Raw genomic sequence first — 21,543 nt, forward strand, 5'->3', positions numbered from 1 at the left:
ACACTCCTGCAAAACACACACACACACACACACACACACACACACACACACACACACACACACACACACACACACACACACACACACACACACACACACACACACACACACACACGCACACACACCACACACACACACACACAGACACACAGAGACACACACACAGAGAGAGACACACACACACACACACACAGAGACACACACACACACAAACTCCATTACTTTACATCGACATGCTCAGCATGACAACCTTGCCATGTATTCATTATTTAACACGCCTTGTCTGTCCTCTGAATGTCAGACTGATGGCTGATATCATCTCTGTTTTCATTCTCTCTGTACTCCCCATACACGGGCCGCATCACGGCTCCGAGTGTGATACGTAATGCTATTAAGCTGGATTGCTACTTTTTATGAAGTCATGTTCCTCTTCACTGGGTATCTAGGTAGATTTATGAAGCCTGGCTGATACTGAGCCGACACTGGCAGAATGAATTGACTGAGGGTGAAGAAAGCAGCCATTTACAGTTTACAGACAATAGAGTGGCATCATAATTAGTGAAACTCTACACCCCCCAGCTCCCTACTAGGGGTGCAGCCTGTCAGGCCGATGATGGATCATGGCTAGGGATGACCGAAGAGTGGCGCCTGCCCTCAGCGGCATTAATTACAAAACACTTCAACTTGACAATGAAAGGAATTGGTGGCCTCTTGTAGTTTAACATGGAGACAGTAATTTTTTTTCTGTAACAACAATGTGCTTCATGAGAGAAACTGCAATTACTGTAAAAATGTATTTGCTTAAATCACTAACCACAACAGGAGCTTAAGAGAGACAGGCTTCTTTCTGAGCCAAGCGTCTATTTCCTTTAATGCACACAGCTTTTGCTCATTTCCATATTTAATTGTTTTAATTAAGCATTCATTTCCAGAATTTTAATACATTTCTTCCTGCGCTAATGTGTTGTCATTTACACACTGTATCACTTTTCTGTTTTCTATTTCAGTACTTTCCTTGACAGAATGATTATTCTCCTATTTGACTGTGCATTTTCGTCAGTTCTTACTTTTGCCACTAGGCAACAATCGTTGACTGTTTTTGTGCCAGTTAGCTAGCAGTTCTCTGCTGTTAGCAGCCAATTCCTAGCAGTTTCTTACTGGCCATCATTTTTAGAGTCATTACTGAGTTATTTAATGTAACAAATGAAGCATTAAACCTCGTAAACAATGAATGGTAATTTATGGTAACCTTGTAAACAGTTCATTTAGACGTGGCCGTAACTACCAAAGGATCATGTTGAAGGTGGCCGTAACTACCAAAGGATCATGTTGAACGTGCCATTAACTACCAAAGGATCATGTTGAAGGTGACCGTAACTACCAAAGGATCATGTTGAAGGTGACATTAACTACCAAAGGATCATGTTGAAGTTGGCCGTAACTACCAAAGGATCATGTTGAAGGTGTCCGTAACTACCAAAGGATCATGTTGAAGGTGAAATTAACTACCAAAGGATCATGTTGAAGGTGACAGTAACTACCAAAGGATCATGGTCGATATAGTAGTTTTCACCCTTCTTAAGAGAGTCAACCTGGTTTTAATGTCTATGAACCTGATGCTAGCCTACTGTTAAACCTTTGCAGCAGAAGGTTCATTCAAAAGCTCAGCATTACCTATAATATATACACTGCTCAAAAAATTAAGGGAACACTAAAATAACACATCCTAGATCTGAATGAATGAAATATTATTATTAAATACTTTTTCTTTACATAGTTGAATGTGCTGACAACAAAATCACACAAAAATGATCAATGGAAATCAAATGTATCAACCCATGGAGGTCTGGATTTGGAGTCACACTCAAAATTAAAGTGGAAAACCACACTACAGGCTGATCCAACGTTGATGTAATGTCCTTAAAACAAGTCAAAATGAGGCTCAGTAGTGTGTGTGGCCTCCACGTGCCTGTATGACCTCCCTACAATGCCTGGGCATGCTCCTGATGAGGTGACGGATGGTCTCCTGAGGGATCTCCTCCCAGACCTGGACTAAAGTATCCGCCAACTCCTGGACAGTCTGTGGTGCTGGTGGATGGAGCAAGACATGATGTCCCAGATGTGCTCAATTGGATTCAGGTCTGGGGAACGGGCGGGCCAGTCCATAGCATCAATGCCTTCCTCTTGCAGGAACTGCTGACACACTCCAACCACATGAGGTCTAGCATTGTCTTGCATTAGGAGGGAACCCGGGCCAACCGCACCAGCATATGGTCTCACAAGGGGTCTGAGGATCTCATCTTGGCACCTAATGGCAGTCAGGCTACCTCTGGCGGACACATGGAGGGCTGTGCTGCCCACCAAAGAAATGCCACCCCACACCATGACTGACCCACCGCCAAACCGGTCATGCTGGAGGATATTGCAGGCAGCAAAACGTTCTCCACGGCGTCTCCAGACTGTCATGTCTGTCACATGTGCTCAGTGTGAACCTGCTTTCATCTGTGAAGAGCACAGGGCGCCAGTGGCGAATTTGCCAATTTTGGTGTTCTCTGGCAAATGCCAAACGTCCTGCACGGTGTTGGGCTGTAAGCACAACCCACACCTGTGGACGTCGGGCCCTCATACCACCCTCATGGAGTCTGTTCCTGACCGTTTGAGCAGACACATGCACATTTGTGGCCTGCTGGAGGTCATTTTGCAGGGCTCTGGCAGTGCTCCTCCTTGCACAAAGGCGGAGGTAGCTGTCCTGCTGCTGAGTTGTTGCCCTCCTACGGCCTCCTCCACGTCTCCTGATGTACTGGCCTGTCTCATGGTAGCGCCTCCATGCTCTGGACACTACGCTGACAGACACAGAAAACCTTCTTGCCACAGCTCGCATTGATGTGCCATCCTGGATGAGCTGCACTACCTGAGCCACTTGTGTGGGTTGTAGACTCCGTCTCATGCTACCACTAGAGTGAAAGCACCGGCAGCATTCAAAAGTGACCAAAACATCAGCCAGGAAGCATAGGAACTGAGAAGTGGTCTGTTGTACCACCTGTTGTACCACCTGCAGAACCACTCCTTTATTGGTGGTGTCTTGCTAATTGCCTATAATTTCCACCTGTTTATTGTCAAATTTATTGTCAATCAGTGTTGCTTCCTAAGTGGACAGTTTGATTTCACAGAAGTGTGATTGACTTGAAGTTACATTGTGTTGTTTAAGTGTTCCCTTTATTTTTTTGAGCAGTGTATATAAATTATACAATTAATTTATCTTGATTCTTTGTTTTTATATCATTGTAGACTATCTGTATAATTTATGCAACTGCATACTTGTGTCATCATAAACATATCCTCAGACATAGAATGGAGTTTGGAATAAAACATGTGTTCAATTATAATTACAAACTAAATTGATATTTCAAACATAGTGTAAGCTGAATCCTCCATCTCTACTCTGTCATCTGTCAGCCCCTCCATCTCCACTCTGTCATCCCCTGTCAGCCCCTCCATCTCCACTCTGTCAGCCCCTCCATCTCCACTCTGTCAGCCCCTCCTTCTCCACTCTGTCATCCTCTGTCAGCCCCTCCATCTCCACTCTGTCATCCTCTGTCAGCCCCTCCATCTCCACTCTGTCAGCCCCTCCATCTCCACTCTGTCATCCTCTGTCAGCCCCTCCATCTCCACTCTGTCATCCTCTGTCAGCCCCTCCATCTCCACTCTGTCAGCCCCTCCTTCTCCATTCTGTCATCCTCTGTCAGCATCTCCATCTCCTCTCTGTCATCCTATATTATCCCCTGTTAGCCACCTAGACATAGTATCTTGGATGAAACCAATCACCCAAGTGTTGGTCAGAATATATATTTTTCTCTCAATGCCAAACACAGTGAACACTTGTTAAAAAAATTATCTCCCTCTCTCCCTCTCCCCCTCTCCCCTATCCCCCTCTCCAGAATGTTACACAGCCAATGGAGAGGACTACAGAGGCTGCCAGAACCAGACAAGCCTCCTGGGTGGTAAGCCCTGCCTCTTCTGGAACGAAACCTTCCAGCACCCCTACAACACCCTCAAGTACCCCAACGGAGAGGGTGGTCTTGGCAGCCACAACTACTGCAGGTGAGGCCCCCTCTGGAGCCCAAGCTAAAGCTTGTACTGGTGCTCAGAAAATAGCATCTTACCCCAGGATACTACCCAAGATGACAGTGGAGGATGCTGTGGGCAGGACGGCTCAGAGTAATGGGTGGAACAGAGCGAATGGAATGACTTCCATGTGTTTGATGTATTTCCATTCCACCTATTCCGCTCCAGCCATTACCACGAGCCCGTCCTCCTCAATTAAGGTGCCACCAACCTCCCAGAAAAGTAAAAGGAATAGTTAGATCTCATTCACTGGTGCTGTTAGCTTAGCTTGTTAGCATTTAGCCTCACTATTAGTATCACTGAACATTGTTCAGACACTTTGTATTTACATGAGCAAGTGTAGTCGCTTGGGCAGGAAGTTCGTCGGAGCTGAGTGCCAACCTACATTTTTCTACTGCTTGAGCTCCTGGACCTCTTATAGAGGTGGCGTTCCTAGATCTTGATATAAACAGTACCGCCTTTACCCAAAATTAGTACCGAACGTCAAGCACTGGTCAGAAGTGCTTACAATAGCACCTCGATGTCGTCCCAGAGCAGAGAGGAAGGGGGCACTTTGGGATTCTTGTTATTGTATTGCCGGCGTTCAAAACAACTGGGAACTTTGAAAAAAAGTGAACTCCACCTGGGAAAAAGCTTCATCCAACTCAGAATTGCCAGTCGTAAACTCTTTCTAGAAGTCTGACTTTCCGACTTCAAGATCACTGACATCATGATTTGACCTAGTTTTTTTCTAAGTTACCATTTGTGTTGAAAACACCAGCTGATGATACAAGTAGTGATGTCACTTCTGGTGCATACAGAATAGATACTGTATATGAAACTGTGTTTGACGTCAATGACTTAGACAGACTTTTCTTAAAATGTGTCCAAGTATTTAGAAGTGAAGGAAGACATGTTTTGGAGTCAGGGGAGAGGTTCCCTTTTGGCTGGTTTGACAGAGAACCCTCTCAGGGTGTATGTGTATGTGTGTGTGTACTGTATGACATGTGTGCGTACGCGTGTGTCCAGGCTTTTGTGTGTGTGTTTCCCCCCTTGCCCCTCTCAGACATTCACGTGTGAATATTTAACAGAGTTTATACAAGCAAAGACCTCCTCATCCCACTGATCTAGCGAATGCCAGGGGACACCACAGTGTCTGGATTAGGTTTGGGCGGTATCCAGATTGTCATAGCTTCATAACGACCTTGTGCCCTCTCGAGATATTCGGCATGAACAGCACTGAACACAAGGGGCAGTATTTTCAACCGCACTGAGCCGCTGTAATCCAAAGGTTAGCAATAATAACAAGTACATGTAAAATCCCATAGAGAATGCTAACTAAACGCTAACGAGCACATTGTAAACATTTCATACAGTCTCTGACCTAAACTATTTGTAGGACAGACATCCCAGCTCATGAAGTTATACAAGTAACTAAAAAATGCTTGTAAACAAACACAGCGTGACTGGGGACTGGGTAAGCTTCATAATGAGGAAATTCGATTAATCTTGGCCGGGCGCCTGGTTAGGTGTGTTTCGTACTGGGTGAAAAGTGATTGCATTCGTTTAGGAACCGAGCTGCCTCCCGGGCTTGAACCAGGTGTCCTGTTCAAAGCTAACGGGGAAGTCGACTCAAAAAAAGTAATGTAGGAACATGTGGAGAAATGAGTAGGATCTCTTCTCCACTGCCCAAACCTAGCCTGGATAGCGCAACTTCACATGCAAAAGTGATTGTTTTAATTTTAAAAAAGAACTATCTGCCTTCTCAATTGAAAACTAGTTTGAAAATTCAAACATATATTTTATGGAAAAGAGAGGTAGTATGTTTCTGGATGATGTACAATGCTGCTTTGTTGACAACATGGACAAGCGGAACATATTACTGTTCCATTTGAGAAGGCCGCTCCTCCCTCACCATTTTTGTCCGCTCACGTCACGGGCCATAGACTGGTGCCACGCGACTCAGCGTAACTGAATCTGCCCAATGACAAACAGGTGAAATGATGAACGAATGATGAATGATCTTTATCTCCTAACATATTGCACAAGTTGACTGCAGGTATTTGCTTAAAAAGTAGCTAGAAATATTCAAATTTATATTTAAAAATAATAATAAAAAAATTATTTAAACGATATAGAAAGCATTGAAAAATCCTCCTGTGGTTAGTTCCAAATATCCCGTTATACGGTATAGTGCCTTTGGATAGTATTCAGATCCCTTCACTTTTTCCACATTTTGTGAGGTTACAGCCTTATTCTAAAATTGATTTAATTGTTTTTTTCCTCATCAATCTAAACAATACCCCATAATGACAAAGTAAAAACTTTTTTATAAATGTTTGCTGATTTATTAAACATAAAACACTGAAATATCACATTTACATAAATATTCAGACCATTTACTCAGTACTTTGTTGAAGCACCTTTGGCAGCAATTACAGCCTTGAGTCTTCTTGGGTATAACGCTACAAGCTTGGCACAACTGTATTTGGGGAGTTTCTCCCATTCTTCAGGTTGGATGGGGAGCATCGCTGCACAGCTATTTTCAGGTCTCTCCATAGATGTTTGATTGGGTTCAAGCCAGGCTCTGTCTGGGCCACTCAAGGACATTCAGAGTCTCCGGCCTTGTCTCCTGCTCAGGAGCAGGATTTCATCAAGAATCATTCTGTACTTTTCTCCGTTCATCTTTGCCTCGATCCTGACTAGTCTCCCAGTTCATCATAGGGATGGTGTCAGGTTTCCTCCAGACCTGATGCTTGTCATTCAGGCCAAAGAGTTCAATCTTGGTTTCATCAGACCTGAGAATCTTGTTTCTCATGGTCTGAGAGTCTTTAGGTGTCTTTTGGCAAATGTGCCTTTTTACTGAGGAGTGGCTTCCATCTGGCCACTACCATAAAGGCCTGATTGGTGGAGTTCTGCAGAGATGGTTGTCCCTCTGGAAGGTTCTCCATCACCACAGAGGAACTCTAGAGCTCTGTCAGAGTGACCATCAGGTTCTTGGTCACCTCCCTAACCAAGGTCCTTCTCCCCCGATTGCTCAGTTTGGCTGGGCGGCCAGCTCTTGGAAGAGATTTGGTGGTTCTAAACTTCCTCCATTTAAGAATGATGGAGGCCACTGTGTTCTTGGGGACCTTCAATGCTGCAGAAATGTTTTGGTACCCTTTCCCAGATCTGTGCCTTGACACAATCCTGTCTCAGAGCTCTACGGACAGTTCTTTCAACATCATGGCTTGGTTTTTGCTCTGACATGCACTGTCAACAGTGGGACCTTATATAGACAGATGTGTGCCTTTCCAAATCATGTCCAATCAACTGAATTTGTCAAAGGGTCTGAATACTTTCCAAAAGCAGTGTGTATACGGTATACCGCCCAAACCTAACCTGGATAGTGTAACTCCCTCCATCGCCATACTTACATACAGCACACGTAGGCCTACGACCCCATAGACATTACTGTTAGCTACACTCACATAACACAAGGCAATTAAAAAATGGATTTGTCACATGTGCCGAATGAGACAGGTGTATACTTTACAGTGAAATGTCAAGCTCTTTCCCAACAATGCAGAGTTAAAACTAAAGACAATGTGCTAAATAAGTGTTGAAAATAGATAACAATAACGAGTCTATATACAAGGAGTACCGGTTCCGAGTCAATGTGCAGGAGTATGAGGTAGTGGAGGTAATATATACATGTAGGTAGGGGTAAAAGTGACTAGGCAATCAGGATAAATAATTAACAGAGTTGCAGCAGCGTATTTAGAGAGTGTAAAAGTGTGTGTGTGTGTGGTGTCAATAATCATGTGTTTGTATGTGTGTGTGTGTGTGTGTGTGTGGTGTCAATCATCATGTGTTTGTATGTGTGTGTGTGGTGTCAATAATCATGTGTTTGTATGTGTGTGTGTGTGTGTGTGTGTGGTGTCAATCATCATGTGTTTGTATGTGTGTGTGTGTGTGTGTGTGTGTGTGTGTGTGTGTGTGGTGTCAATCATCATGTGTTTGTATGTGTGTGTGTGGTGTCAATAATCATGTGTTTGTATGTGTGTGTGTGTGTGTGTGTGTGTGTGTATGTGTGTGTATGTGTGTGTGGTGTCAATCATCATGTGTTTGTATGTGTGTGTGTGTGTGTGTGTGTGTATGTGTGTGTGTGTGTGTGTGGTGTCAATCATCATGTGTTTGTATGTGTGTGTGTGTGTGTGTGTGTGTGGTGTCAATCATCATGTGTTTGTATGTGTGTGTGTGGTGTCAATAATCATGTGTTTGTATGTGTGTGTGTGTGTGTGTGTGTGTGTGTGTGTGTGTGTGTGTGTGTGTGTGTGTGTGTGTGTGGTGTCAATAATCATGTGTTTGTATGTGTGTGTGTGTGTGTTTGTATGTGTGTGTGTGGTGTCAATCATCATGTGTTTGTATGTGTGTGTGTGCATGTTGGAGTGTCAGTATGTGTGAGTGTGTATAGAGTTAGTACAAAAAAGGGACAATGCAGGTAGTCCAGGTACCCATTTGATTCACTTTTCAGCAGTCATATGGCTTGGGGGTGGAAGCTGTTCAGGAGCCTTTTGGTCCCAGACATGACGCTCCAGTACCGCTCGCCGTGTGGTAACAGAGTGAACCGTCTATGGTTTGTGTGGCTGGGGTCTTTGACAGATACCAGGCGGTGATGCAGCCTGTCAAGATGTTCTCAATGGTGCAGTTGTAGAACTTATTTGTGGATCTGACAGCCCATGACAAATCGTTTTTCAGCCTCCAGAGGGGCAAGAGGTGTTGTCATGCCTTCTTCATGACTGTGGTGTATGTGGACCATTTGAATTCCTTAGTGATGTTAGTTTGTTATTGATGTGGACACCAAGGAGCTTGAAACTCTTGATCTGCTCCACTACAGCCCCGTCGATGTGGATGGGGGCGTGCTCAGCCCTCCATTACCTGTAGTCCATGATCTGCTCCACTACAGCCCCGTCGATGTGGATGGGGGCGTGCTCAGCCCTCCGTTACCTGTAGTCCATGATCTGCTCCACTACAGACCCGTCGATGTGGATGGGGGCGTGCTCAGCCCTCCGTTACCTGTAGTCCATGATCTGCTCCACTACAGCCCCGTCGATGTGGATGGGGGCGTGCTCAGCCCTCCGTTACCTGTAGTCCATGACCAGCTCCTTTGTCTTGATCACAATGAGGGAGAGGTTGTTGTACTGGCACCACACTGCCAGGTCTATGACCTCCTCTCCATAGGCTGTCTCATCAATGTCGGTGATCAGACCTACCACCGTCGTGTCATCAGCAAACTTAATGATAGTGTGGGAATCGTGCATGGTCACACAGTCGTGGGGGAACAGGGAGTACAGGAGGAGACTGAGCACGCACCCCTGAGCGGCCCCCGTGTTGAGGGTCAGCATGGCGGATGTGTTGTTGCCTACCCTCACCACCTGTGGCCGACCAACAGTTCTTGTGCTGACGTTGCTTCCAGTCAGTTGCTTCCAGAGGCAGTTTGGAAGTTGAGTGTTGCAACTGAGGACAGACAATTTTTATATGCTCGCTTCAGCACCTGGCGGTTCCGTTATGTGAGCTTGTGTGGCCTACCACTTCGCGGCTGAGCAGTTGTTGTTCCTAGATATTTCCACTTCACAATAACAAAATGTCAGTGAAGATACTTACCTGCTGGTCAGCGCATGCTCTGAGTATGCGTCCTGGTAATCCATATGAGGCTTGTGAATGTTAAGGTATTTAGCTCGTCTAGTAGGCTCGCGTCACTGGGCAGCTCACGGCTGGGTCTCCCTTTGTATTCCCTGATAGTGCGCAAGCCCTGACACATCCGACGAGAGTCAGAGCCGGCGTAGTAGGATTTGATCTTAGTCCTGTATTTACGTATATGCCTGTTTGATGTCTCGTCTGAGGTCGTAGTGGGATTTCTTATAAGTGTTCTGATTAGTGTCCCCCTCCTTGAAAGCGGCAGCTGCACTCATCTACAACACTCGCATAAGCCTAAAGCCCAGTAGACTCATTGAACCCAGTAGCTAGCATTGAGTTTGTACAGTATATTCCTCTTACTGTGTAGTCTTTTATCCATTGTTTTGATCCAGACAGACTTCCAGTAAGTGGCGTAGATATCATAGATATTAAATATAGTATTTCCCCACCACCACCACATAAAAGCTCCATTAAAACGTTGCCTAAGACTAAGTCATGGCTATTGATCTTGAGAGACTCCAGTAAGTAGCTAAGTACCATAGATATTCAAAATAGATGTAGTATTTCCCCACCACTTAAAATCCTTTTCAAAACATTTCCTAAGTCTAAGTCGTGGCCATTAAGTCATAAAGCAACAATGCTTTGAAGTGGCCAACGACGGGTTTGTTCTTTTGCTTTGCTTGGATTGGGACTCCTATGATTTATGACTGGGATACATAGGCCCGCAGCACAAATGGCACCCTCTTCCTTATATGGTGCACTGCTTTTGAACGGGGCCCATAGGGCTCTGTTCAAAAGTAGCGCACTATGAAGGGAATATAGAGTGCCATTTGGGGGGCACAGCCAGAGAGGATAAGGGAAGGCTTTAACTCCACTGCACATAAAAAATATATTACTCTTGACAAGCAATGTGGAAAGGGACCTCTTCATTTGTTGGAGTCTATCTCCTTTACGTGACCCTAACACAATAAATAGTTCATATTTCAGCCTAATGACAACTCACCACTTCATAAATGCAGTCGTTGAAGGTAAAATACACATTTCCACAATCAGCTAAATAAATTGTATATTCGAGTCTTCTTTAGGTTTGCTTTAATCAACACCTTATCTCTCTCTTTCCTCTTTCTCCTTTCCTTCTCTATTTCTCTCTCTGCCTCTCTCTCTCTCTGCCTCTCTCTCTCTCTGCCTCTCTATTTCTCTCTCTGCCTCTATTTCTCTCTGCCTCTCTATTTCTCTCTGCCTCTATTTCTGTCTCTGCCTCTCTCTATCTCTGCCTCTCTATTTCTCTCTCTGTCTCTCTCTCTCTGCCTCTCTCTCACTCTTTTTCTCTCTCTCTCTTTCTCTCTCAATTCATTTTAAGTGCTGTATTGGCATGGGAAACATAGATTTACGTTGCCAAAGCAAGTGAAATAGATATTAAACAAAAGTGAAATAAACAATAAAACTATTTACAGTAACATGACATTCCAAAAGAATAAAGATGTTTCGATTGTCATATTATGTGCAAATAGTTAAAGTACAAAAGGAAAAATACTCTCTGTGGTCACTAATGATCCCAATGCACTAGTTGTAAGAGTAGGGGTGTTAACCCTGGTGTCCTGACTCTCTGTGGTCACTAATGATCCCAATGCACTAGTTGTAAGAGTAGGGGTGTTAACCCTGGTGTCCTGACTCTCTGTGGTCACTAATGATCCCAATGCACTAGTTGTAAGAGTAGGGGTGTTAACCCTGGTGTCCTGACTCTCTGTTGTCCCTAATGATCCCATGGCACTAGTTGTAAGAGTAGGGGTGTTAACCCTGGTGTCCTGACTCTCTGTGGTCACTAATGATCCCAATGCACTAGTTGTAAGAGTAGGGGTGTTAACCCTGGTGTCCTGACTCTCTGTGGTCACTAATGATCCCAATGCACTAGTTGTAAGAGTAGGGGTGTTAACCCTGGTGTCCAGGCCTTCATTCCATCATGGCCATCAAATCAAATTTATTTATATAGCCCTTCGTACATCAGCTGATATCGCAAAGTGCTGTACAGAAACCCAGCCTAAAACCCCAAACAGCAAGCAACGCAGGTGTAGAAGCACCTGCTTACAATTGGCTCATTCATCCCCCCTCCTCTCCCCTGTAACTATTCCCCAGGTAAATGAGAATGTGTTCTCTGTCAACTTATCTGGTACAATAAGGGTTAAATACAAAAATGTACAATAATGTTTGTTCTTCACTGGTTGCCCTTTTCTTGTGGCAACCAAATCTTGCCGCTTTATGGGCACACTGTGCAACTTCACCCAATAGATATGTTTATCAAAATTAGGTTTGTTTTCTAATTCTTTGTGAGTCTATGTAATCTGAGGGAAATATGTGTCTCTAATATTTGGCAGGAGGTTAGGATGTGCAGCTCAGTTTCCACCTCATTTTGTGGCCAATGTGCACATAGCCTGTCTTCTCTTGAGAGCCAGGTCAGCCTACGGAGGCCTCTTTGTACATAGTCAAAGCTTTCCTTCATTTTGAGTCAGTCACAGTGGTCAGGTATTCTGCCACTTTGTACTCTCAGTTTAGGGCCAAATAGCATGCTAGTTTGTTCAGTTTTTTTTGTACATTTTGTTCCAATGTGTCTTGTAATTATCTTTTTGTTTTCTCATGATTTGGTTGGGTCTAATTGTGTTGCTGTCCTGGGGCTCTGTGGGGTCTGTTTGTGTTGGTGAACAGAGCCCCAGGACCAGCTTGCTTAGGGGACTCTTCTCCAGGTTAATATATCTGTAGATGATGGCTTTATTATAGAAGGTTTGGGAGGTCTCTCTCTCTCTGTGTCTTCTAGGGACTGGAGAGAATACTTCACACTGTGAGTAGATGAGCGATGGCATTTACGAGAGGCAGAGATACACAGTTACACATTGTTTTCTCATTGCCAGGCTAAGACGAATGGAGGAGTGGGAGAGAGGAGAAAGTAAGGATATCTCTGTTTCTCTCTTCCCTCCTCTGTCTCTTTCCCTTTTGTACGTGTGTGTGTGTGTGTGTGTGTGTGTGTGTGTGTGTGTGTGTGTGTGTGTGTGTGTGTGTGTGTGTGTGTGTCTCTCTCCTACCCTGATGTAGATCTTTAATGTGTTGGAAGTGTTTGGATAGGGCCTCATCTGGAAGTGGCTGGATGGGGCCTCACCTGGAAGTGGCTGGGTAGGGCCTCACCTGGAAGTGGCTGGATAGCGCCTCGCTTGGAAGTGGCTGGATTTAGAGTGGCACTGTGGGGGGTAAGATTGAGATTGAGATTGAGATTGAGAGAGAGGAGAGAGAGAGAGAGAGAGAGAGAGAGAGAGAGAGAGAGAGAGAGAGAGAGAGAGAGAGAGAGAGAGAGAGAGAGAGAGAGAGAGAGAGAGAGAGAGAGAGAGAGAGAGAGAGAGAGAGAGAGAGAGAGAGAGAGAGAGAGAGAGAGAGAGAGAGAGAGAGAGAGAGAGAGAGAGAGAGAGAGAGAGAGAGAGAGAGAGAGAGAGAGAGAGAGAGAGAGAGAGAGAGAGAGAGAGAGAGAGAGAGAGAGAGAGAGAGAGAGAGAGAGAGAGAGAGAGAGAGAGAGAGAGAGAGAGAGAGAGAGAGAGAGAGAGAGAGAGAACCAGGGACCAGTGTGAGGCTGAGACAAGAGCAAGGCTGAGGCTGTGCCCAGGGCAAGGCTGAGGCTGAGACCAGAGCAAGGCTGAAGCTGGGCCCAGAGCAAGGCTGAGGCTGAGACCAGAGCAAGGCTGAAGATGGGCCCAGAGCAAGCCTGAGGCTGGGACCAGAGCAAGGCTGAGGCTGGGTCCAGTGCGAGGGTGAGACCAGAGCACAGGTGCAAATCTAGTGCCAGGAATCATTACATGTCATTACTTTAACACAGGCTTCACAGCAAAGATCCGATATACTAGATGGGTTAGCGAAGTGTTTGCTTGTGTGTGTGAGTGAGTATCTGAGTGTGAGTGTGTGTGTGTGTGTGTGAGTGAGTATCTGAGTGTGAGTGAGTGAGTATCTGAGTGTGAGTGTGTCGGGGAGACTTGGCCATGAGAACAAGGTGGAATGGGGGTCAACTTACGAGGAACGAAAGGGGAATCGTAAACCGTGTTCCTATCCCATTGTTGGCTTTTTCCCATACTAATTTAGTTGAAAGGGGTCTGTGGCTCCATGGCGGTGTGCGGAGAACACCGTAAAAGCCCTCACATATAATCTTTATAGATGACCGTAAAACAGCCCAGTGAAAACAGGGAGAGATGGGGTGTCAAATGAATCCCAGAAAAGGACAGCAAAGCTGCACTAAAGGTCAGCAGCTCTTACGTCTCTCCGGAGAGACTTTCCTGACAGAGACCGTGCTCAACGCATTTCAAATACTGACATATTGTCACGCAGAATACCGCAGTATATTGTTACAGCGCAGGGCTCGCAGTTTGCAGGTGCAGACATGCATCACTTTTATTGATAACGTACATTTCAATTAAAGCTAATTAAAGGGGAGTTTTCAACATACTGTAGCCTACACACAGCTCCATTTCAAAATGTTTTTTTTTTTTTTTGGGGGGGGGGGTCATTTAGCAGACACTCTTATCCAGAGCAACTTTTATCCAGGTTTGTTTAGTCAGGTTGTCCCATTGGACCTCTTGTTCAAGCAAGACCGTGCCTGAGTTGGTGTTGTGCTGCTCGACGGGTTAGAGGAGGACTAGATCCAATAGTCCATGGTTGTGCCCCAACTGACACCCTAGATAGTGCAATACATTTGACCAGGGCCCATGTCCAAAGTGGTGCAGCCTATAGGGAAAATGGTGCCATTTGAGGCACAGCTGTTGTTAAGGTGTGTGATGGTTCAGTGGGAGGTTGGCTGGTTTTACCAGCCGTTTCCTAGCTATTAGTATGCAGGTGTGCAGACCTGGTGTAAGTTCGAGGTGTTCAGCGGTACAGTAGCCTATAGGACCACAGCCTTCTCCTACAAGGCTGGTAATGGCTATGGTGTCAGGGTGAGTTGTTCTCCTCATGTTTATAGTAATTGAATCTCCCTGACTGTTGTCAGGGACACACCACATCAACTGTGGTGTGAGGTAAAGCATGAAGGATGAATGTCCGCATACGCTTTAACATGCTCAGGTTCAGCTTCAGCATCATTGTATTTGTTATAAGCAATAGAACAAAGTCCAGTTGTCACGACTTCCGCCGAAGTTGGCTCCTCTGCCTGTTCGGGCGGTGCTCGGCGGTCGTAGTCACCGACCTACTAGCCACTACCGATCCCTTTTTCGTTTGTCTGTTGGTTTTGTGTTATTAGTTTCACCTGTGTGTATTTTAGTTTAATTAGCGTCCTTATATATAGTAGGTTGTTTTGTGCGGGATTGTTTTTTGTTACTCTGTTGGATGGTGGTTTTTCGTGTGTGTTCTCCGGACTATTTTGGTCCTTGTTTGGGCTGGTCAATTGTATGCGCCCTGTGTGTTGGCGTGACCGTTTTTGTGCGCCGGAGAATACATTGACAATCTACTGAACCCTGCTCTCTGCGCCTGATTCCACCCACCTCTCCTAGTAAATCGTGACACCAGTGACTATTCACTTCTGATTTAAAATGACAGACAGCTGTTTTAGTCGGCTTAAAGAGAACTCTGCTCTCGAGGGAAATTGACAGTCAGTCTCTGATCCTCTCCTGACCTCAAAACCCAAACAACAAGCCTCTCAAACCCTCATCAGCTTCAGTTTTACACACAATCATTTTTTTCAAGGGGGTTTTCAGCTTTCATCTTTCTCTGTGGCATCGGATTGTGTGGCTAAACGCAGGTAGACCTGGGTTCAAATACTATTAGAAATCTTTCAAATGCTTTGAACATTTGTTTCAGTCTGCCTAGAGTACAAGTTGGGCGGTGTTTGAACTTTTATAACTGTCTTTATTGGTTCAATTGCAATAGGCTAGCTCAAACAAGCACAGATAGAGTATTTTAAATCATTTCAAATAGTGTTTGAACCCTGGTCTGAAGCGCAGGCAAGCTAGTGGCTTGCTAATAGCACAGAAAAGCATGTTATTTCTATCCCATCTCAGTGTTATTCTTTGCTGCAGGTTTTCTCCCCTCTGTGTTGATGATTCAGTGCTTTTTTATGGCTACACCGTGCCAGAGATTTTAAAGTTTATCATACCTTTTATGATTAGGGGCACTTGGAAAATGGTTATAAAAGTATGTTGAACAGTGGCCAGCAGGGAACAGGTGTTTTTCTCTGTTCTCAGATGTAAGCGAGTCACACTGCTGAGTTAAAACACACACTGTCGAGCAGCTAGCTGAAACACACTGTCGAGCAGCTAGCTGAAACACTAAGTGGCTAGCAGCTTGCTGAAACACACACTTGCTAGCAGCTAGCTAAAACACACTGGCTAGCAGCTAGCTGAAACACACACACACACACACACGCGCACGCTAGCAGCTAGCTAAAACACACACTGGCTAGCAGATAGCTAAAACACACACTTGCTAGCAGATAGCTGAAACACACACTGTTGAGCAGCTAGCTGAAACACACACTGTCGAACAGCTAGCTGAAACACACACTTGCTAGCAGGTATCGAAAACACACACTGGCTAGCAGATAGCTAAAACACACACTGGCTAGCAGATAGCTAAAACACACACTTGCTTAGCAGCTAGCTGAAACACACACTGGCTAGCAGCTAGCTGAAACACACACTGTCTAGCAGCTAGCTAAAACAAACACTGGCTAGCAGCTAGCGAAAAAACAGCTAAAACAGAGTAGTTGGAGCATCTCCACTTTCTCTTTACTAACTAGGGCTGGGAATTACTAGGGACCTCACGAATTACAACATGTCTGGCTCCCAAGTGGGTGGGCCTATGCCCTGCCAGACCTACCTATGGCTGTGCCCTTGCCCAGTCATGTGAGGGCCTAATTTATTTATTTCAATTTACTAATTTCCTTATATGAACTGTAACTCAGTAAAATCGTTGAAATCGTTGCAGGTTGTGTTTATATTTTTGTTCAGTAATATATTTTACATAACCACAAATATTTTATTTTCAGCTGTTTTCAGCTGGTGTACAAAACTGAAAGTAAAAGACGCCAAAATGAAACGTAAGAACGGGAATCATAGAAATAGAGCATATAGAACAGATCTACAGCTTCTTAGATTTGCTTTCAATGAGAATGACAGATCTATAACTCACATTTCTATGTGAATTTGGTCAGCGTTTCTTTTATTTTGGCAGTTACCTGTAGTTACCCCTGTAGCTCTTCCAGGGGTTCAAATTGAGGGAATGGTACTGATTTCTTCCAGGTGTTCATATTTAGAGAATGGTACAGTACTAGAGTTCAATGGCGGGAACCCGGTTACTGAGATTTACCGCCCAAAAACCGCTCCCCTTTCCCGGGATAAATAACTGCGAGAAACCGGTAAATGACAATAAATTATTTATATCAACAGCATGATGTGGAATGGAACTGTTCAATGATATGCAATGACGAAATCTGGCTTCTCTACGGTCTTCTCTCTGCTCTCTGCATGATCAATCATTAACGCTCATGGTGGGGACAGACAGCCCATCTTGGTATGGAGTACAGTTCACAATGCATGTTGACCTACAGTATCAACTCATCATGGTAACTTTTTTTCTTGTGACAGATAGGCCTACATTTCCTGCAGCATAGCCTATGACCGAATGCTCGTCTAATATATACACCCACATCTGACTTTCGGGAGTCACCATATTTTTCTTGTTGTAAATATATATATACAGTACTTCTTTATTGCAGCAGAGTGTTAAAACAGCCTTGACTGACTCGAGTATTGTTGCTTTAAGTCAGAGCATGAGCGAGCAGTCGTTCTCTCTCCATCAATTCCATTCAAATTGCATACAAAATACATGTAGATAATTCTGTTCAAAATACCCTAGCCTACCTCAGTATTAGCCTTGTATGTACAGTAGCTAATGAATGATGGGTTATGCATAATACGCTAACTTATTGCCTCTGTCTTTGCGCAATAAGCAAGTCCCTGAATTCCGCTGGCCTCTCTCCTTTAAAAAACGCTCCTAGTTCTTGGGAGCCATTTGGGAGATGAGCCCATGGTTAGGAGGAAGAGAGGGATCATTTTCTCCCAACGGAGGACAAAAAAAGACCCTAATGCTAACAGTTACGGTAGCTCGATTTCTTCCCTAGGTTAAAGTTTCCTCTGTTCCCCACTCAATAGCCTTCCTTCTGTGCTGTGACAAGAGAGGAAGAGACCCTGGGAAGTGTTTTTGATAGCAGAAGAAAAAAGGAATGGAAACGCCCTTCAGAATTCGCCCCACAATAGTGCTGTAACGGGATAGCTGAGGCCTGGGGGAAAATGTCTCAGGCAATTACAGTCCGAGTTAGAAAAGGACAACAGTAGTGCTCCCAAAAACGAGCATTCCTCCATTGACCTGGGATGTTTTTATGGTTGCCTCATGCTCCTCACTAACAAAAATGGTTCCACGGATTGTGATAATATACACCCAAGTGTGTCTCTTACCTATTCATCATATAACAGTTTATAAACATCTTATAAACGATTGACAAACTCTTTGTAAGTGAAGTATTACCATTAACAAATACGCTTGGTATCACACAGACAGTATGCCAAAAATACACAGAAACCAGCACCTGCTCAAAGCCTCTGTCTAGATGTGTGGGCTCTCCCCTTCCTTCCCACCACCCATCCAATCCCTTCCCTTCCTCCCCAATCCTACTGGCCATTCCATCCAATCCCTTCCCTTCCTCCCCAATCCTACTGGCCATTCCATCTAATCCCTTCCCTTCCTCCCCAATCCTACTGGCCATTCCATCCAATCCCTTCCCTTCCTCCCCAATCCTACTGGCCATTCCATCCAATCCCTTCCCTTCCTCCCCAATCCTACTGGCCATTCCATCCAATCCCTTCTCTTCCTCCCCAATCCTACTGGCCATTCCATCCAATCCCTTCCCTTCCTCCCCAATCCTACTGGCCATTCCATCCAATCCCTTCCCTTCCTCCCCAATCCCACTGCCCATCTCATCCAATCCCTTCTCTTCCTCCCATCCCATCGCCCATCCCATCCAATCCAATCCCGTCCCTTCCTCCCCAATCCTACTGGCCATTCCATCCAATCCCTTCCCTTCCTCCCCAATCCTACTGGCCATTCCATCTAATCCCTTCCCTTCCTCCCCAATCCTACTGGCCATTCCATCTAATCCCTTCCCTTCCTCCCCAATCCTACTGGCCATTCCATCCAATCCCTTCCCTTCCTCCCCAATCCTACTGGCCATTCCATCCAATCCCTTCCCTTCCTCCCCAATCCTACTGGCCATTCCATCCAATCCCTTCCCTTCCTCCCCAATCCTACTGGCCATTCCATCTAATCCCTTCCCTTCCTCCCCAATCCTACTGGCCATTCCATCCAATCCCTTCCCTTCCTCCCCAATCCTACTGGCCATTCCATCCAATCCCTTCCCTTCCTCCCCAATCCTACTGGCCATTCCATCCAATCCCTTCCCTTCCTCCCCAATCCTACTGGCCATTCCATCTAATCCCTTCCCTTCCTCCCCAATCCTACTGGCCATTCCATCCAATCCCTTCCCTTCCTCCCCAATCCTACTGGCCATTCCATCCAATCCCTTCCCTTCCTCCCCAATCCTACTGGCCATTCCATCCAATCCCTTCCCTTCCTCCCCAATCCTACTGGCCATTCCATCCAATCCCTTCCCTTCCTCCCCAATCCTACTGACCATTCCATCCAATCCCATCCCTTCCTCCCCCATGCCATCGCCCATCCAATCCCATCCCTTCCTCCCATCCCATCACCCATCCCATCCAATCCCATCCCTTCCTCCCCAAACCCACCGCCAATTCAACCCATCTCTTCTCAGTGAAACCAAAACAGCCAAAGCGCCGCAGGGGCCAGAGGGGGGCCAGAAGGGTTAAAAGGGAAGTGTGGAAGTTCAAAGATCTGTGACCCCTTCAGACAATAGGCCCTGCTCTCTCTGTGCTCCCCAGGACAGGTCTCTGTCTCACTGCTTCAACCTAAACAAAGACCTCGTGTTCCTCTATCTGTCAGTCTGTCACTCTCTGTCTCTCTGTCTGTCTGTCTGAGAGCCTTCTGTCTACACTGGTTTCTACTGGAAATGCATAGTCAGTTCTGAGGGCCAGAACACAGGGTAAAATACCAACTGAAGCAGGCTGCTGCGGTAGGGAGATGATTGGCACCACAAACAATAACAAATTCAGAAATAAATCTCTGCACAGCAGGCATTCTTCTGTAATTGTATTTAATATTAAGTCTCCAGTTTTTGCTACATAACCTCTTTTTCTGTTTGTTTTCTTCCCCATTTTCCCTCCCTCCCTCCCTCCCTCCCTGCCTCCCACACTCCTCTCCAGGAACCCTGATGGTGATGTCCAGCCGTGGTGTTACATCGCTGACCATGAAGACGGAATCTACTGGAGATACTGCGACATACCCACCTGTCAGAGTAAGAGAATGTATGTGTGTGTGTGCGTTCTTGCGTGTGAATCAGAGTCATGTCGTCAACGCCCTGTGTTCCTGTGTTACACCCTGGCTGACCTAAAAGCCCAGAGGCCCTGTTAGTCTCCCAGTCGGTGGCTCTGTCAGTCGCTCTGCGTGTCAGATCGTTATGAAAAGGTTTATAGGTCATCTGCAGAAGCTTTTCACTGAGCTATTATCATCCTGAAGAATGTCTCTTAACTCGGCTCTGCAGTGTCCGGGCATGCCTGTTCCATGTGAACTGTCAGTCAGTCGCACTGTGTTTTTACATTTCTGTAATTAGCTGCCACTCATTCAGCTCAGCAGAGCTCAGTACAGCAGTCAGTGTGTTGTGTTATTGCCTCTGTGCTTGTTCTCTACTGGCATACATGTTCTCTACTGGCATGCTCCCTTCTGGCATGTTCTCTACTGGCATGCTCCCTTCTGGCATGTTCTCTACTAGCATACATGTTCTCTACTGGTATGTTCTCTACTGGCATGTTCTCTACTGGCATACATGTTCTCTACTGGCATGTTCTCTACTGGTATGTTCTCTACTGGCATGCATGTTCTCTACTGGCTTGTTCTCTACTTACTCTCGCTCTCTCTCGCTCTCTCTCGCTCTCTCTCTCTCTCTCTCGCTCTCTCTAGCTCTTGCTCTCTCTCGCTCTCTCTCGCTCTCTCTCTCTCTCTCGCTCTCTCTCTTTCGACTGACCTATTTCACACAAGTGTCTAGTTATCCATGAATGTCTCGACCAGACACATCCCCACCTTTGTGTCAGAGTGGGTAAGGCCGACCCACCCACCCATGCATCCATCCATTCCCCTGGCTGGTTGTGTCAGAGGGGGGCAGGCAGACCCACCCATCTATCTACCCATTCCCCTGGCTGGAGTAAGCACTAAGCTGATTCCTTATCTCATGTGAATTGAGGCCAGCCTTTGTTGCAGGCAGATGGGGTCTGCCACCATAGGCCTGCTTCCTTCCTTCCTTCCTTCCTTCCTTCCTTCCTTCCTTCCTTCCTTCCTTCCTTCCTTCCTTCCTTCCTTCCTTCCTTCCTTCCTTCCTTCCTTCCTTCCTTCCTTCCTTCCTTCCTTCCTTCCTGCCTTCCTTCCTTCCTTCCTTCCTTTCTTTCTTCCTTCCTTCCTTTCTTCCTTCCTTCCTTCCTTCCTTTCTTTCTTTCTTTCTTCCTTCCTTTCTTTCTTTCTTTCTTTCTTTCTTTCTTTCTTCCTTCCTTCCTGCCTGCTTGCCTGCCTGTTTTTGTCTGCTGTCTTCCAGTCTGGATCGGTGCAGCCCGCCTGCCCAGT

General features: G+C 45.6%; 1 protein-coding gene across 2 annotated transcripts in view; it reads left to right on the forward strand.

Annotated features, from left to right (window-relative positions):
• The window catches only part of LOC109896195 (kremen protein 1), a 93,150-nt gene that overhangs the window by 35,259 nt on the left and 36,348 nt on the right, over positions 1-21,543 (forward strand). For both annotated transcript variants that reach the window (XM_031829671.1, XM_031829672.1), the window contains exons 2-3: positions 3,939-4,101; positions 20,136-20,227. In XM_031829671.1, the coding sequence (XP_031685531.1) occupies positions 3,939-4,101; positions 20,136-20,227 (255 nt within the window). The remainder of the gene's footprint in view (positions 1-3,938; positions 4,102-20,135; positions 20,228-21,543) is intronic.

The sequence above is a fragment of the Oncorhynchus kisutch genome, linkage group LG8 (assembly GCF_002021735.2).
Source record: "Oncorhynchus kisutch isolate 150728-3 linkage group LG8, Okis_V2, whole genome shotgun sequence".
NCBI classification, from domain to species: domain Eukaryota; kingdom Metazoa; phylum Chordata; class Actinopteri; order Salmoniformes; family Salmonidae; genus Oncorhynchus; species Oncorhynchus kisutch.